Genomic DNA, 19,799 nt, shown 5'->3' on the forward strand with positions numbered 1-19,799 from the left:
ACAGGGAAAACACGGCAAAATATGCCAGGTCTAACACTCCCACTAATGGGATTTTAACCCATACCCACGCTGACCTCTAATAGAGGGATTCCTTGGCCATCATGAGGTATTTTTACTCTGTTAGTCTCCCCAGTAGTAATAATATCAAAAGTGCTACAAGGAATATGGTTGAGCTCATCCTGGCTTTTAGGTCTATGTAAGAACTATTGGCTTTGCCAATGTATTCTGGCCATGTTGCTCACCAGCGTGTCTGCTGTTCAGCATGACTAAACGTTAGTGGCATAGAGGAGAGTGGTGGAGAGTATTATAGAGTGGAATGGTGAAGAGTGGAGTAGAGTGAAATAGCAAAGAGTGGAGGGCGAAGAATGGAGTAGAGTGTTGTTGAGTTGAATGGCGAAGAGTGGAGTAGAGTGTTTATAGTCAAACAGCAAATAGTGGACTAGAGTGTCAAAGTGGAATGGCAAAGAGTGGAGTAGAGTGTCATAAGGTGGGATGGCGAGGAGTGGAATAGAGTGTCAGAGTGAATTGGCAGACAGTGTCATGTACTGGAGTGACATTGTGAGGAGTCGCGTAGAGTGGCATACACTGTAGTGACAGAGTGGACTGGTGTAGAGTGCACTGGTGTGGAGTGTTGCAGAGTATAGTGGTGTAGAGTGTAGTGGCACTGAAATCAGCAGTATACAATACAAAATAGATTAGTACTGAGTAGAGTGCCGTAGAGTGGAGTGGAGCAGAGTAGAATGGTGTAGAGTGGTGCAAAGTAGAATGGCATAGAGCCGAGTAACGCAGAGTGCAGTGGTGCAGAGTAATGATGATTGGCATTGAGTCCTGTGGCATAGAGTACAGAGTAAAGTTGACTGGCATAAAGTGCAGTTGTGTAGAGTGGTATAGAGTAGCATCGAGTGGTGCAGAGTAGAGTATAGTGTTGTAGAGTGGAGTAGTGCCGAGTAGACTGACGTAGAGTTCAGAGGTGGAGGGTGCAGTGTTGCAGAGTAGTGTCATAGTACAGTGGTGTGGATTAGAGTGGCACAGAGTACAGTGATGCAGAGTAGAGTGCAGTCTCATACAGTGCAGTGACATATATTGCAGTTGTGTAGAATTTATTGATGCAAAGTGCAGTGGTTAAGAGTAAAATGGCATAGAGTGCAGTGGCGTAGAGTAGAGTGGCTCAGAGTGAAGTAGAGTGAAGTGGCTCAGAGTGGAGTAGATTGGCATGGAGAGCAGTGCTGTAGAGTAGATTGTTTCAGAGTAGAGAGAAGTGGCATAGAGTGAAGTGGTTCAGGGCACACTGGCATAGAGTGTAATGTGTAGAGTAAATTGGTGTAGAGTGCAGTGGCATAGACAGCAGTGGTCCAAAGTAGATTAGAGTGGCATGCAGTGGATTAGAATAGAGTGCAGGGACACAGAGTTGAGTGTTACAGTGTAAAATGCATTGGTGCTGAGTGTATTGGCATACCATATATCGGCATAGAGTGCAGTGGCGTAAAGTGCAGTGTTGCAGAGTGGCATAGAGGGGAACTGTGCAGTGTAGATTGTTGTAGCCGAGACTGGAGTGGTGTAGAGTGCAGTGACGCAGAGTGCAGTGATGCAGAGTTCAGTGGCATGGAGTGGTGTAAACTAGAGTGGTGCTGAGTAGAGTGTAGTGGGGTGGTATGGTGCAGAGTAGAATGGAGTGGTGTAGACTGGAGTATTCATGGTATGGTAGCACACTGCAATCACAGACAACATATTTTCAATTGAAATGACCATTACATCTGCACAGACATACAGTTTTAATAATAAAAGTATACAGTGCACAGATGAAAATTTGTGGAAATTGCATCATCTAGTTTAATGGTTTGTTTTGATCATAAAGTATTTGTTTCTAACACACTTCCAAAATAACAAAAAATGTGCTTTAGTTGTGCATTCATAGTTCTGAAATACTTACTCAGTTCATTTAAACATTATCATATGCTAGAAAAAAATATTTCCTACCCACAGTATCCCACAAGATTGTTACATAAATCCTCTCACTCGGATGTCAGAGAAAGAAAAGTAAGCAAGCACCCATGGAAGACAGCCCCTGGCATTTTACCTTGGTCTTTGAATGCACAGCAAATGTGATGAGATAAGAACAAGACTTAAAGGCCTGCTAGCAGAAAACACAGTTTAGGCAATGGGAGGGACGAACTGAACCTGGAGAGCCTAAGGGAAATAAACCAGCAAATCGAAAGCCAGAAATTGTGAATTAAAAATCACAAATCCAATGGTAATCAATGAGCGGAATGGATTCCTAGGTCAACTTTCTGAAAGTCCCCACAATGTCTTTAGCAAACCAGACTGTTGTGCTGAAGCAATAGGGGTGTTTAGAGAACACGTATGCTCATAGTGAACCATAACAGAACCTTGTATGCTACTATGGACTTACTACAGAACCAGTAAAAGTAGAAACAGAACAGAACCATTACACAAAAGGTGACATAGAATAGCATTAATATACATACACTAATAGCTACCCAGTTTAAAACTAGTAGATCTGCATAGCAATACACAGTATAAAACAGTAACACCTGCAGTGCACCAATATGTAACATGCACACCTATTGTAACCTTGGAAAGAACCAGCACACCAAATTAATTCCAGATTGACTACATTGTGTAATTCATTAGAAGCACACATGCAATGGCCAGTAATGAACCAGTACATCAAGCACGCAAAGAAATAACAAATAAACCACAATTACCCAGTGCTTAATTTGTAAATAAAAAGGTTCTGGTGCCCATAGCCCTCCTTTTAAACATGCGGCTGCTGCATTTAAATGTGTGAACACGGAATACTGAGGCGGTGTAATCCTGAAGCCTTCTCCGGCCTCTTTAATCCATATAAAGCCACTACCTGCCCCTTCAGGTCACTCTTGCAGCTTTCTACTTTCTCCCTTTGTGACGCTTTTTCGTTTTTTTCTACCTCCGTCTTTCCCATATGTGTCTTTTGCTAGCACCAAATGCTTGAGGCAGGAGAACAAGCCCCAGCCCTAAAAAATAAGTGCCAGGGCTCAGCACCGGAAACAACAAGCACAAATTAAGCACTGCAATTACCCCATAACGAAGCAGCACACTCCTGGTGACCAAATGTATACTAGTGCACACAGTGATACATGTATACAACCAGTAGCCCTCTAATGACCCAAGTTCAGAACTAGTAAAAATAAAGGGATGTAGTTCTGCTTCACTACCACAGTACGGATTCCAGTATAGGAACTGTACACTCATAGTGACCCAGTTAAGAAGTTCTCCCATCGTGAATAAGCGTAGTGCTAGTACACTCAGGCCCTGTTCACGAGTGTAAGAACTATTTATCGTATCTAATAAATAATGCTACCATGGGGTATGCAAGGGCGTAGCTGCAGGGCAGGTGGGGTGTTACACCCCAACCCCCAATAAATGTATTTTGTGATAAATAGTTGCGTGCGGGTGAATTCAGTCTGGCATGGTAAGGTGTCTGTCGAATTTCACCAGGAACTTTTACACAGACAAAAACGCACACTCTCTCCCTCTCTCTGTTTGGAAAGTCTTCCAAAATGTTTTTTTTCTTCACTATATGATGTGCTTTCTCTCAATTAGTCCACCTACTAACACACAATGCTCTCCCTCTCCATTGTCCCTTATGCAGCTCTTGTGCGCTCTGCTTGTGGTATAATGGATTTTAACATCATGTGCCAGCGTAATTTTTGTGAAATTTGAAGCTAACACCCCAAATCATAATGATCAAGCTACGCCCCTGGGGGTATGTTATTTATGGGATGCGACAAATACCAATTTGTGTGAGTTGGTGTTTGATGCACTAAAATGTTCACATATGATAAATACTTTATGCTTTCCCCCTATTAAATTTCGGCAGGTTTGACCTCCTGAAATTTAACAAAGGTTGATTATTTAACACATCCGATAATTATCTGATGCATTACATACCTACCAAATCATATTTCCAACCAGTGTGTAATGAGGGACTTACGCACAGGTCGGAATACAGTGACCAACTCCTAATGCTGATTATGAGTTTAGGCGCTATTTATCGCATATGACAAATAACTGTACAGATTCAGTTAGGGCGACCACCCAGCTCCATGTCTTTAGGACACCGCCTCCAGACCCGAGCTTGTCACCTAGAAAGCATTATTTTTTTGGTGTGTTTGTCTAATTAATTCAATGGAAGCCAAATAAGACCACAAAACCCAGAATGCATTACACTCGCGCCAAAATCAAGGACTAGAAACTGTCCGTAATAACATAAAGGTAGGTGGTCTCTGCTAAACGATTCACTGCATCTTCACTGAACGGGTACGCGCCAGTCAGCACCTAACGTGACATTCCAGGTCTGTGGTACACCTGACGCGGCACCGGTCTGACGTGGGTATGGCGCAGCCATGATGGCCTGCGAGATATTCTGCAGTTGTCCACGTTTTCGGCTGCATCTGCACTGGCCCTAGCAAGGAACAAAAGCAGGAGCCATACCTGGAGGTTCTCAATCTGGAATTTGGCATTTTCCAGCCACAACAGCGAGTCTGAGGGCCCCGCCATGCTTGCGCTGGGCCTGCAGCTGCCTGGGTCAGGTAAACTGTTACCAGGCGCGGTTGCTACAGCAAACCTGGTGAAACCGTTTATTGCTCCGGGCCGCGGCGTGCACACGGCGAGTTTCTGTTCTGTATGCGTTTGTTTTTAATCTTTTTCAAGAGCTCATTGGCAGCAGGATGAAGAAGCCCTCTAAAGACGGGATGTGCAGCAACCTTACTCACAACGTAAACATTACAATTATAAATCGCCGAACGTGCGTGTACCTATTAAAATAAAAAGTCGAGCAACGTGAAATGCTCCTGCTGTCCCCGCACAAGTACAAGAAAATCACCTTTTAGAGCACACGCCGTGGAATATCAGTGTTTTCGTATCTTTAAAAGACCCTGGTTTATTCGGAGAAGTAATGATATTACAGCTCCATAGGCACCGAGTTGTGTAACACAACGTCAGTTCTCCAAAATCCCTGAGTAGAAGTGACATCGCGTGCCTTTTGAAAGCACCGTGACGAAAGAGGCGCCACGTGACCTTCGATCAACAATGATGATGCCAAAAGCTACGTCATCATATTATCGTTGATCTTGATGGATTTGTATAATTTCGCAAGCCAGTGAAACGCACATTCTACCATGTTTTATAGTACATTCGGTTGATTTTCTCTGTTCTAAGTAAAGAGTTGAAATCTTCTCACTAGAAGAGAGTGAGCATTCCCAGAAGCATCTCACCATGCTGTGTCCAACCAAGGACTTCCCAACTGTCTCAGACTATCGTTTATACAATGTGTCAAATACTGCGCCTGAATAAACTGTGAGAGTGACTGTATTCAATGTAGTAGTATTATGAGAGAATCCTCAAATGTATCCCTGCAGTAAAATGTTTCTTGTTGTTTGTCTACCATTGGTGCATTTCCTAAGAACCATGTACAGGCTTAGTAATGTATAACATCCTTTGCCTGAAGTCCTATAAAAGGAGGTACGTTTCCTCTGTAAACAAGCCCCCCACTTCCTATTTGTAAGGTGAATCTACACTGGATTTTGCAATGAACTTTACAGACTTTTCTGAACTTAAGATCTGTATTCTTTGTATTCTTTCTTGCTACCTATGCCTCTGAGATACTTCATGTATTATGTTTAACAATTCATTATATAAAACTCCTTGAATTTTGACTGTTATTGGTCATTCTTGCTGGGAATGCTACAGTTCTTGATTTGGACTCATTCAAAATAGAGATGGGTCCAGTGAGGGAGCACCAAAGTCCGCATAGGGACTACACCCCTCCCCGGCCCGAGCTTTTGGTGTGCATTTGGTAAGGTTATGAGGAGACCGGTTTGCAGTCAACGTAGACATCTTGAAAGCACACCAGACTTTTTTTTTTAATGATAACAATCAGTAGACCAGATAGTTTAGCTGTCGAGGCAGACCTAAAAATTATAAAAGTTAATCAGTGCTGTCTGGAGGCATCTTGAGTAGTCAATTATAATCCTATTGTTTTCCGCGTGAGAAGCCCTGATGATGGCTCCCACAATGTTGAGTCCAAGGAGATGAGTGTAAATGTGCTGAACATCAAAGACTTATCTTGATATTAAAACACTCTTTAAAGATAGATGCACCCCAGTAGCAGCCATTCAGTTCAACAGAAGTCTAATTGGGTCAATTCAAATTCATAATGCTGATATTTAGAGTATGTGTAGACCTTCAGCTGGCACAAGAACCTAACAAACCTTATCACCAGGATTGGAATCTAATTTCTATACATAAAATCAATTTGTGGGACAAGTACATTAACCTACCAGGCTTTATTTCACAACAGGCCAACCTATTTTTATGCACTCCACTGTGTTTGTGCTTACATATGAAAATGGCTTGATTTATGTCTGCAAGGTATTCACAAGCTGTGTGACCTTACATTCCATTTACCGCAGGGGAACATCACACTAGTAAATCGTCTGACCTGACTGCGACAAAGAATGGACATCTGAGTACAAGGATGCCCCAGAATGTTTTTAAAACACAAGTTCAGAGTTGGACTGGGACAAAAAATTTCCCCAGTCACCAAAATGGCCCTCTGTTAGTCAATTAGGTACCTAAAAAACAAAAGTGTATCATGTTCACAAATTGGTTCACTTTTGAACTTGTAAGAACACTCTGTATAAGTGTTTTGCAAGATTTGGCAGACTGCATGAGTTTGAGCTTGCTACAGACAATGTGGGGAGCACAATTCCTCTTATGACAGCACAGTTCTCCCCATTACATTTTGGTAAATGCAATCTGCTTACTTCAAAGTTGCTGTAGTTTTTCACCAACATTTGTGCAGATAGTGCTGTTCATCTACAGACACAGAGTTTAGCCCTTCATCAATAGAGAGCAAAGAAAAGCCACCTGGGGTTGCTGAAATGCTGCCCAAGTCTCCACAGGTCATAGTACCTCTGCCGACAATGTTTGTTTTAAAATCTGGGAAATCAACAGTAACAACTGACCCATAAAGACCCTGTAGAAAAGTATCCTCTTTCTTGGCATGGTTACCCCCATTTTCTGCCTGTTGTCAGTATGTTTGACTGTGTCTACTGGGATCCTGCTTACCAGGCCCCCAGTAGTTTTGCTCTCTCCTCTAAATTGCAACTTTTTCTTCCCACAATCAGTTTACTGGTCCCCCCATGTAAGTCCCTAGTATATGGTAACTAGGTACCCAGGGCATTGGGGCTCCAGGGGATCCCTATGGGCTGCAGCAGTTATTCTGCCACTCATAGGGAGCCCATGCAAAGGGTTCTGGGTTCTGCAGGCCTGCCAGTGCACCCATTTTCACTACAGGTCACTGCAGGTCACTCCACCAGGTCACTATGAGTCACCCCTATGGTAGGCTCTCCCAACCCAGAGGGCAGGTTACAGGTACCAGAGTGTGAGGGCACCCCTGCACTAGCAGAGGTGCCCCCACAAACTCCAGATCCATTTCCCTGGACTTGGTGAGTGCAGGGACGCCATTTTATGCATGTACTGGACACGGGTCACTACTTATCTCCAGCTACATAATGGTAACTCCGAACCTGGGCATGTTTGGTATCAAACATGTCAGAACTATACCCCAATAGTGTATCAAGCATTGGACGTATGATTCTATGCACTCTGGTGGCTCTTAGAGGACCCCCAGCATTGATACCACCAGTCTTACAGGGTTTTCCAGGCAGCCCAGCTGCTGCCACCCCTCAGACAGGTTTCTGCACTCCTGCTGCTTGATCTGATCAAACCCAGGAAGGCAGAACAAAGGATGTCCTTTGTGAGAGGGAGGTAACGCCCTCTCGCTTTCGAAATAGGTGTGACTGTCTTGGGAGGGGTAGCCTCCCAAAGCCACTGGTTTGCTTTGAAGGGCACATTTGGTGCCCTCTGTGCATAAACCAGTCCACACCGGTTCAGGGACCTTCTCTGGCGAGAAACTGGACAATGGAAAGGTGAGTGACCACTCCCCCATCCATCAGCACCCCAGTGGTGGTGCCCATAGCTTCTCCAGAGGGTCTATGGGTTCTGCAATCTTATTTTCAAGGTTGGCAGGGAACTCTAGGAGCATCTGAGTGGCCAGGCTAGGCAGGTGATATTAGAGCCCCTCCTGATAGGAGCTTACCTGGTTAGGTGACCAATCCCTCGTTCAGGGCTATTTAGGGTCTCTCTCTTGGGTGGGTCCTCCGATTTGGCTTGCAAGATTCCAGCAGCATTCCTCTGCAACCTCCACTTTGACTTCTGGCCACCGGAACCACAACTGGAGCCTCCAGGAACCGACAGATGTTGCTACAGCAAACAAGACTCTTCTGTAACTTTATTTCCCCATCTCCTGCCAGCTTTGCAACATTTACCTGGCCATGTATCCTCCGAAGACTGCAGCTCTTCAGCCTGCACAAGAAGAAGGAATCTTCCTTGGAGTGAAGGAGTCCATTCCCTGCAACCGCAAGCACCTACAACAAGCGACGACCGGCTGCGTGGATCTTCCCTCATCTTGAGCTGCATGAATCCTGCATCTCGGGTGGTGGTCCAGAGTAGTCCTCTTGGTCCTCTCTACTAGCTGTCCAACTTTGGTGAAGGTAAGCTCTTGCCTTCCCCTGCAGGACAGTTCCCCCGTGCACTGCGTCTCTTGCAGCTGCCAAGGCTTGTTTGCATCTCCCTCAAAGGATCTTCAGGCAATGTGTAGCTTTAACCCCTAGTACTCAATCCGGCAAAGCACAGCTTCTGTATGGTTCTCCTGCAGCGTGGGATCCTCTTTTGTAGTGCTGCATGGGCTTCTTCTGCGACTCCTGTGTCCCCGCCCTGTGGGACTCCTATGGGTGCTATATCTGCTCCTGTGGACTCTCTACAATACTGAGGGTCCCTGGTGACTCCCCCTCCTGGGTTGAGTACTCCTGAGCCTTGCTGGTTCCTGGCAGCACCACTTTTCTACTAACCGCAAACTTGCCTGTGCCAAGGCTTGTTGGTGGAATTCCTGCGCCAACACCCATCTGCAATCTTCTTTCCAGCAGGGGATATGATCTGCATCCATCAGGAACTCTTCTCCGTCTCCCGGGCTGCAGTGCTGACCTGTTCTTCATCACCGTCAACCAACTCCTGCAACCACAGCTGGGTGGGTAGTAGCTCCTACTCCTCCTGGACTCCACTGTGACGTTTGGACTTGGTCCCCTCTCTCGACAGGTGTTCTTTCTTCAGGAACCCACTGCTGGTTTTCCTGCAGTCTTGTCTGGGTGTCTTCTTTTTCTTCTTTTGCTCCTCTTGGTTGGTTTGGGGAAAATCCAGTGATTTACTCCTGCATTCCTGGACGCGGGGGTACTGTGTTATGTACCTCTGTGGTTTTCTAGTACTCCCAGCTTCCCTCTACACATCTTAGTTACCTAGGTGGGGTGCCTTGTTCGCATTCCATTTTTTTAGTATATGATTTTTGCTCCCCCTAGGGACACTATTGGTTATTGGTATTTGTACTGTATATCAACCTTTTCTATGCCTATTTCTGATTACTAATGTATATATTTAGTGTATTACTTACCTCCTAATGGTGGGTTACCCTTCTAGTATTTTGTGATGATTTGTTTAAAAAATAAACTACCTTTATTTTTGTACAAGTGAGTGTTTTCTTTCATCTGTGCAAGTGCTGTGTGACTACAGTGGTATTGCATGAGCTTTGCATGTCTCCTAGATAAGCCTTGGCTGCTCATCCACAGCTACCTCTAGAGAGCCTGGCTTCTAGACACTGCCTACACTTCACTAAGAGGGGCTACATGGACCTTATATAAGGTGTAAGTACCCACCACACACCAGGCCAGCTTCCTACAGACCCACAAATCTCCAAACAATTGCCCACACATTGAACTGTCAGACTAGCCTATCAGGCATTTCCTGATTGACCCAGAGGCTAGTCCGATCCTGCACCAGTTTGTGAATATTTACAGATGTTTTTCAAACCCAATGCCATTTGGGAAGTGGCCAGTGATTTACTCCGATACAGAGCAAGACAAAACCCTTTCAGGAGTTGTTAATGGGAGTGGTGGCAATAGAAGGAAGGTTTTCTCCACTGGAAAAATATTTTCCTGTTGGTGAAAAAAACAGCCAATAAAAAGGTGATTTAATCTACAAGCTAAGCATTACAAAAAGGCAAAATACTTTTTGTGTCAATTTATTTTAACTAGAACCTAGAACTATATTTTCCTTCACTCTTTTCTTTCCCTCTTATGGAGTAGAATTTGGATCAGACATTATGTAGCTCTTAAAATTATCTCAGCTTCTTGGACAAAAAGATAACCCATGTACAAACATTATGAAGAGCAGAATGTGTGCTTCTTTTGTTGTACATGTACGCATCATTTGGAGGGGGGGCTAACATTAATATGGGCTGACTGGCCCTCAAATGCACCCCCTGTAGCTATGGCACTGCATGAGCTGCACTTGTGTAATCGTTCTGTATCGCTGGTGGCTTACCATCTCCTTTCAGTTGATGGTAAATTAATAATGTTTTGGAACCAGATTCAGTTGCACATCCTTAATACTTACTTTTAGGGATCAGTATTTGGAAAGTATGCCCTAACCATGCCCCTTCCAAATACCACTTTCTTATTTTTTCCTAAACTCATGTAACAATTCTGAAATACCTTTCTGATTTGTTAAGTGGGTTTTGGACATTTCAAAAAGTGTTTTAGTGGTCGCAAACCTTCAGATTTACTGAATCTGAGGGTTTGTGACATTTAAAACACTTTGTACATGAGACCCTAAACTATGTTTCTATTTATGTTTTGGGATTGTGCATGGTAGTTGTGGGAGAGAGTTATCCATTATCTCACCAAAATCTATGGCTATGATGTTCTTGGTTATAGTTTTGTGAGCATGTGTTTCTTGGCTATGGGGTAGAGCCTTTCACGTTATGTTGTGCTCCAGGCCAGACTACCCTCTGCAAGTCTTGCGCATCTTACAAGAGCACCGTTTGGTCCACTTTCCATCCCCAGTACCACGTGGTAGGACCAGTAATGCGCATCACTCAGTTTGGACTCTGCTTACAGGTAGAACACAGTGGAGAACATTCTAACATCTTTTGCCTAACAAAGTGGTGAGGTGCTTCTTGGAAAGTTGAATACTTTGTGTGCAGAGTAGGTTGAGAGTTATGCCGCTTTGCTTGCTCTCCAGGCTGGGAGGCTTAGTGGCTGTGGTGCAGAGTCGGACCGGGACAGAAAATAGGCCCAGGAATAAAAATAAAAGGGACACCCCATTTGCAAAAGTGGCCCACTTTTGAGGAACCTCCGTTATGACCCCATGTGTGAGATCCCCCCCACACCAAAGGCATGAACTCCCTATCCAGCCAATTAGCCACTGCTAATGTTTCAAGTGGAATTTGGCAATTTGCATTAAATGGTAGAGCATTTAGCACTTGTACCCTAGAGGATGGATAGAGTTGGAGAGTGGGTAACTTCAGGAAGATCTGGATACTGCAGCTATAGTGGATCCCAAAACAGCTAATTTAATTTCAAATTAGAACTGCATCCCCTGCCACAGTACACCAGAAAGAACTTGATACAGCACATTTTATCCTATAGGAAACACCCACCCCATGATGCACTGTGTGTCCAGTACAACCTACCAAGGGCTGCTCAGTGCGATCTTCTACCACTTCCTACTCAGTATATAAAGGTGCTCACAATAGAAGCACATGTACATTTACGCATTTGTCCCACCAACACAAAACCAGCCTACACAGTCATAAAACCAACTCATGCACTGAACTATCAGACTGACCTATCTGGCACTGCCAGACTGCCTTATCGACAAGTCTGATCCTGGTGGTGCTGTTGAGTATAGCAGGTAGGAGTTTTAATTGGGGAGGACTTCTCTGCAGTTTGACTGTCCCAGACCTCCAGGGGATTTGCCTCAAAGAGGATTAGGCTTAGATAAAGGCAGCAGGATGCTTGCAGCATTTAGGCGCAGGAGTGATTGAATAAAACTGTGGCCTCCTGGGCCAATAGGGATGCCGTTGCCAGTTAAGGCAACTAGAGGGCGGATAAACCGAGAGGGGACATAGGTTGCACATCAATATAATTACTCCTTTGTGATGAAGGATGCTGATATAGCTCTTGCATATTTTTGAGGTTTGTATGAGCAGATAGAGCAAATTGGTAAGCAGTTAGGGCCAGTGTGAATTAAGATTGTGCAGCTAGGGTCTTTTAAGGCGTATTAATAGATTGGAGGTGAAAGATGGACCACTCATGGTAAGTGTGCAAGGTGTTTAAGGCCTGGTGTAGATCCCAATCTATCTCACCGTCTCATGAAGGTATTGCTTGCACCACAACATATTCTCTGATTTGTCCAACTGACGTTCAGAGTTGCCCTAACATACTATTCATTTTCACCTATTAATTATACAAGTTAATCCCTTCATTTATTTTGATGCAGTTGCATTGGGAACTTGTTAGCAAATATTGCAAAGGTACAGGTGTAATCAGGTAAGGTGCTGCCTGGGGACTAATTGATTTATCTCAGTTACCCACACTTTTCAAGCAAGGGGTGTTGCGTATTAGTAAGGCAACAGGTATTACTGTTGTACTACTGTTGGAGTCAGTGGATCTCCCAGTTGACCCTTCATTTAATAAGGACTGTACATGTCATGACCGTGAGGGAATTTGTATAAAAAAAGCAGTATCCATTATTGTAAAAAATCATTAACAGAATACAGGTGAGGGTGGGTAATAGTCACAGTGTGAACAGTGGGTGTCTTGACCAAGCCCACTTGGACAAGTGTTGATCAAACTGACACTTGTAGAGTTAACGTTTGCTTTCAGGGGGGTCCCTGTGCCATGCAGGTCATTAAAGCAAATCGGCTACCATCCGTTAAGCAGCACTTAAACCACTTCAAAAGACTACTAGCATGCACTAGTAGCATGAATCAGAAACTCTATAACTGAAACTCCTGCTGTTTGTAAAAAAGTCCAAGTCTTAATTATCTCTGATAATTTCACTAGATCACATAATGAAAAACCATTCCTTATGTATGACAGCACTAACAATGACATAAAAAGAAATATTTATGCCACAGGAAAAAAAACTGTTAGGATTAGCACACAGCCAGGGAAGGATGATGAATGGCACAGTTAAAATTGTGCCCTCCACCATTCACACAAATTTATACCATACACTTGGCAAACCACAGTAATAACATAACTTTAATGTACACACTGCTTCCTAACAAAGTGCTGCATACTACAAACTACTCAGTCAAATACCATCCCAAACTAACTACTATACCCCAAAAATGTCATTGACTTTGAAAAAATGATGATTTCTATACTGAACATTTACTTACACACAGCCATTCTGGTCTGTTACTATAATTTCAACTAGAGCATTTGGAGACGCCTCCAAAGATTTGCACTAAGTATGAAGTACTCAACAAATACACAGTTTGCCTGTGAGATAAAAAAATAATCACCCTAGCATTTGTGCCTGTTACAGAAGTAGCAAACCACTATAATATCCTTATAGGATCACCATACTACCAAACACATGAAGACAAACTAAGGGCCTTATTACAAGTATGACAGTCCGAAGACAGCCGTACCTTTGGTGGTGATCCGACCGCCGCAACCTTGGCTGTCTGACCGCCACATTACAATGCTGGTAGTCAGACTGCCAGAAGACTGCCGCTGGTGCGAGGATCATAGATCCCAACCGATTGGTGGTGGTGCAAGTCGTGGTCAAGCATGACAGTGCCAGTGTCAGCACAGCCACTTGCTTTCTGCTGACCACGCCATGAAAAGGTTGGTATAAATGCAAAGACAGGGCCACAGAGGGTCCGCCCTGTCAGCAGAGTTGGAATGCACACTGTCTGCCATGGCCCAATAATATGGCCTGGTGGTGTCCTGCTGGTGGGGCACTGCCGGCGGTAGCAGCGCCCCTTCCCGTTCACTGCCGGACATCCACCTTGCTTGACATGGTAAGTCAGGCGTCCAACAGGGGAGGGAGGGTGTTGTGTGTGGTATCTGCCTGTGTGTTTGAATGTGTGTGTGTGTGAATGTGTCTGTGAGTGTTGTGGAGTAGGCATGCTTGTATGCATGTGATTGAATGCGTAAATTTACGTTGCAGTGAATGCGTGCCTGCATGTCAGTGTGTATGCGTGTGAGCATGTTAGTGTGGATGCGTGCGTGAATGCGCGTGAGTATATATGAGTGAATGCGTGTATAGAAGAGTATGAGTGAATGCGTGTATGGAAGTGGTGCTGCATGGGTGTATGCGTGCTGCGTGTGGGTGTGTGTGTGCATGATTGCGGGGAGTGGGGTTGGGAAGTTGGGGGGTGCTGTGATTCTAGGGGGAGTGGCGGTTGGGGTGGGCGCTCTGATTCTAGGGGGATGGGGTTGGGAAGTTGGGGGGGTGCTGTGATTCTAGGGGTGGTGGAGGGTGGGGGCGGTCGTTGGGTGGAGGGGTTAGGTGATTGCTGGCGGGCTGGGAGCCTTCTACCGGAGACAGGGAAGGAATTCCCTGTCACCGGTAGCCCTACCACCTCCGGGTCGGAAGGACAGTCAATAGAGTGTCTACAACCAATAGAAATGAGGAGAAGTATAGTGACAAGCGCAAGGCTCAATAAGAAGTGAAGGTGGCATGCAAGTCCCTTTTAGGATATATTTATTACAATAGATTTCACAAGCGCAAGCGCTGTGCAGGTTAAACTTAATAAACATTTACTATTCCCACTTCAATCTAATCTACACTGGGGAAAGCGTTGGGCACTGAAAAGTTTATATTTAATATTCCCACTTCAATTTTAAGCTACGTTAGTTAAAGCGCTGGACACTGAAGGGATTACATTTACTATTCCCACTCCAACCTAACAACGATGAGGAAAGTGTGGAACACTAAAGGAGTTATCTTTACTATTACCACTCCAATTTAAGCAATATTGTGGAAAATGCTGGTCCCTGAAGGGGTTGGGTTTACTCTTCCCACTCGAATATAAGCTTCACTGGGGAAAGAGTTGGACACTGAAGGGAGTAGATTCACTATTTCCACTCCAATATAACATACATTGAGGAATGGGCACTGAAGGGGTTAGATTTACATTTCCCACACCACCCTAATTTATATAGGGGAAAGTGTTGAATACAGAAGGGATTCAGTTTACTATTCCCACTTCAATATAAGCTGGGTTGGAGAAAATGCTAGGCACCAAAGGGGTTATATTTATTATTCCCACTCCAATGTACAGTGCATTAAGAAAGCTCTTGGATATTAACAGGGGCATGTTATCTGCTCCCGCTACAACATAAAATATGTTTGGGTGAAAATTGGATTTTAATAATTAATATTAAATGTACCCCACTATATTCAACACATAAATTAATTTGATTACTTTTCAGTAAAATATAATACATATGTTTATAACATAAATTCAATATGCAATAATTTATTAAATATGTAATAATTATGTCTGCATCGCCAGCACAGTCTGACTGCGCACTGTTGCCATTGCATACAGTCCGCATTTCGATTGTGCTGTCGGGGGGGACTTCTACGCTGCTCGTGACATGGGTATGGGTGGTGCAGGGGTCCCACTGTGGTCCCATCTCTCCCCTTCCCCCAGGCTTTTCATGCCAGCATCCCTGCCATGAAAAGGCCGGCAGAAAGGCAAGTTGTGATCATCACAGTGGTGGCGACATCAGCACCGCCATGCTTGACCAAGACTTTCAAAGCCGCCAATGCATCAGGATGAACGATCCTGGCAGTGGCGACAGTCTTGTGGCGGCCCAACCACTACAATTGTAATCTGGCAGTCGGACTGCCAAGGATGTGGTCTTAGGATCTCCGTGCGCATAATCAGGCCCTAAATAATGGCCTAGTTATTTAATAATAGAACAAAAGCATAAACAATATTTAAAGATACAAATAATTTTCATTTTTACAAATTAATTTTTTTTTAATCTTCTAAAAAGAAAATAATAATAATAATCAGCATCAAAAATATAAAATGATTTATGAAAAATATTTATCTGTACTAACATATTGAATATGAGATAGTTTCAATATATAGGTTTACAACATTTTTAAAAAATCTAATAATTTGTATTAAGAAATTATCAGCACAAATATTTAAAACTACAAATAAAATGTAATCTATCAAAAAAAATATTCTCTAAAATGTATATTTGCATTTTTTAAATAAAATGACTAATTCCTTTCCAGTTTACTTTATATATTCCACCATAAACAATATCAAACATAACCATTTACATCAAAATACTAAAATTATATATAAAAAAACATTCTATAAATAAATAAACTTTTTTCTAAAATAATCATTAGTATAGAAAAATATAACTACCCACCCAATACCCGTACATATCAAAATTCTGCTCCTAAAGTATTTACACATTTACCTAAATCATTTAAAACCTAGTACATTTCTATAACTAAAGTAATATCAAAATATTAAGATGACATACAAGTATAGAATATACAGTTATATTTTAACAGTGATACTAAAAGCAACACTGAAAAAAACAATATTCTTACCTTATGAGGGGTGTGTGGCCAAGACCGTGATGGAGCTGGACTCATCTGCCAGAGTTCCTTCAGCTTGAACCAAACTGCAGAGTTATCCTGAGCCATCTGGTCCCAGGGCGGCAGTCCTGGTGCTCCATGATGGTGTACACCAGATCTGGGGGGGGGGGGGGGGTTGGCTGTGTGGTGCCTGTAGCCTCTCCCCCGGAGGAGGAGCATACCCAGTCGCGGCCTGAGCCTGCTGGTGCCGGGAAATAACTTGCTGGCTGTGCGGCAAGAGGGCTGTGCATCAGGAACGTGAAGCTGGTGTTTGGGGGGCTTGATGCCTTATTCCCCCATCATTGCAGAGCTGCGGACCCTCCCTAATGTTCCCTTATAGTGGCTGGGAGGATTGAGAGGGCTACTGCTTGGTCTTCTGGTGTCTGAGGCCTACATGGAGAGCTGCGCCTGATCCTGTGGACCTTGGAGCTAGAACTGGCACCCTGCATGTCCGTAAGGCTGTGTGGTGGAGTGATTGGGCCATGGAAACTCGACGTTCTGCTTTCCCACTTACCCCCAGAGAACCGATTACAGCTGGAGAGGTACTGAACAGACTGCCGACTGGCTCCTTGGTGTTGTGGCATTCCTGGCTGCCCTAATCTGCCCTGGGACCGCCCTGCAGCCATTATTGATTACTGACCTGGCAGAGGAGTACTTTTTGGACCCTGTGGGCCCTCTTCAGGATTTGGCTTGAGTGTCAGTGGCCCCCCTCCCTCTCTCCTTGGGCTACCGAAGGGTGCTGAGGGGCCGTAAATGGTCTGAGCCCAGAGGAAGCTACATGGACTCTTGGAGGGCCCTGGATGTTCCCTGATGTCCTTGGAATATAGGAGTTCCATCCCATGGTGACCTCTTTTCCCGTGCCCCAGAAGGCTGGATGGACTGCTAATATGCCCTGGATTTTCAGTTATTTTACCTCTAGATTGCTGGGAGTTTGCAGGTGGGCTGTGCACCGCCCCCATTCTGGATTTCCTCCCTGTGGCCAATGCTTCTGGTAGGTGGACCCCCCGTGGCTCTGAATTTCCCCTCATTTTGCAACCTTGCCCCGGCAGTGGTGGGGAGTGTTCGAATGGCCTTGACTGGGCCCTATGGTGTCCATGGCCTGTTCTCCTGGAGTGGACTCTTTCAATTGGGAGCACCCCTTTGCTGGGATATTGAGGGCTGGCAGGCTTGGGTCGCCCCCTGGGCTCTGTCGGCCACTGTAGGATGAGGAGTCACCTGTGGACCCTACTCTTAGGGTGCTAGATACGGCCCTTTGGGGTCAGGTTAACCAGTCTGGCAACATTTTAGGTACGATCTTTAAGATGAAGGGGAGAGTGGGTTAGAGGGTTGTGGAGAAGGTGGGTCTCCTCTGTCTGGATCACAGGAAACTGATGGACAGAGGAACCACTGCAGAAGGGGGCACTGTCGCACCTGGATCAAACTGTTGGATCCATGCAAGTTCAGATCAGGGAGCTGACTGAGGCAGTATGCCACTTGTACAACTGGGCGGAGGATGTGGAGAGACATTCCCGGTGAAACAATATCCACGTCTACCGGAAGAGACAGAGGGCCCTAGTGTGGAGCTCTATCTGGAGCATTGGCTTATTGAACACATCTATGATGAGGAACCCATGGCTTCTTCACAGTGGAGAGGGACCACTGATTCCTGCAGTGGCCACCAGCCCACGAAACAGCAGGTAGAGTTGGTGAGGGCACAGCTGGTGGTATAAATGGGAAACTACGTAGCCTCGCAGGGGGCTGACTACAGGAATAGTGCTGAACATGATGAAGATAAACTGGATTCAGAGGACATAGAGGCGGAGCAGCTCCTGAAAGGGGGACCTGTGGTTACACCAGTGTCTGCAGATATGCTGGCTATGGGGAACCTGACTAACGGAGCAGGGGTGTCGGACTTGGATACACCTGGGTCCCGGATGTGATGCATTGATGCCAGCGCTGTGCTGGTAAGGACCATATGATATGGCAGTTGGGTTCTTGACTCCCCGATGGATCAATCTATCTAGGCTGGGCTGGGCAGGCCTGCATCTTTCATAGTTATTGTTTGTATGTTTATTGCGTTGTTGTTTGCTATTAGGCACTAAGGGGACTTTGAGGGGTGGGCGACAGGTTTTTTCTGTGTTATGGGGTTGACATTGTTATTTATGTCTAAGAAATGTGTGGTGGGGATTATTCACAGTGTGTGTTGTTTTTTTATGTGTGAGCATGTGCAGTCTGTGTTGGGTACACAAGTGGGGATGGGGGCGGGTGTTTGGGAGCGCCATGAGGGGATGCCCTGTGACACAAACAGAGACCATAGATAATGGTGGGGAACATGGTCTAAAACTCATTACGTGGAACATGAACAGGTTGGGGAGCAAGATCAACTGGAGGGTGTTTGTACAGTACATCAAACGCATAGCCCCTAACATCATCTTCCTGCAGGAGACACACTTATTGGGGGCGGAGTGTCAGTTTCTTGGGTGGGGGCAGTATGCGTCTTTGAGTCACTCGGGATTCACATGAGGGTTCTGTGGCTGGCTTGCATTGAAGACCCCCCTCCCATTTAGGATCACCAGGACGTATGCAGATATGGCTGGGATGGTTCTTAGTGTTCTGGGTACCTGTAGCATGAAGGGATACACTCTTATCAATGTTTATGCACCTTCACGTTTACAGAGAGATACAATAGCCAAATTATTTTGGAGGCAAGTGGTACGCTTTTGATCCTAAGCGGGGGCTTTAACAACACCATGGTGGCGCACTTAGGCAGGTGCCGGGTAGCAGCAGACTAAAACTCCCACCACATGTTATCACAATTTGCCCGGGTGATGGGCCTTACTGATCTGTGGAGGCTCTGGCACTCTGTGCTGCGGAGATTCTCCTTTTACTCTTGAGCAAGAGAGATGTTCTCCAGGCAGGACTACATATTTGTGCCAACAAGCAACCATCCGACCACAAGGGGAGTTGAGTATCTTGCTAGGGGTATTTTAGACCACTAGCCCCTTTTGCCTACTCTGGGTGAGAAGGGCGACCGTGGGTCACAGCTCTAGAGATTTAGGCCCTCATTCTGACCCTGGCGGTCGGTGATAAAGCGGCGGCCAAGCCGCCAACAGGCCGGCGGTCTAAAATATGCAATTCTGACCCTGGCGGGAACCGCCAACACAGCCCGCCAACTTAACACTCCGACCGCCACAGCGGTACAAACAAACAGCGCGGCGGTTCCCGCCAAC

General features: G+C 45.1%; 1 protein-coding gene across 1 annotated transcript in view; it reads right to left on the reverse strand.

Annotated features, from left to right (window-relative positions):
* The window catches only part of LOC138285854 (uncharacterized), a 492,092-nt gene extending 487,512 nt beyond the window's left edge, over positions 1-4,580 (reverse strand). The window contains exon 1 of the mRNA XM_069226328.1: positions 4,495-4,580. Coding sequence (XP_069082429.1) covers positions 4,495-4,560 — 66 coding nt within the window. The 5' untranslated portion in view covers positions 4,561-4,580. The remainder of the gene's footprint in view (positions 1-4,494) is intronic.
* Positions 4,581-19,799: the final 15,219 nt, after the last annotated feature.

The sequence above is a fragment of the Pleurodeles waltl genome, chromosome 3_1 (genome assembly GCF_031143425.1).
Source record: "Pleurodeles waltl isolate 20211129_DDA chromosome 3_1, aPleWal1.hap1.20221129, whole genome shotgun sequence".
Taxonomy (NCBI): domain Eukaryota; kingdom Metazoa; phylum Chordata; class Amphibia; order Caudata; family Salamandridae; genus Pleurodeles; species Pleurodeles waltl.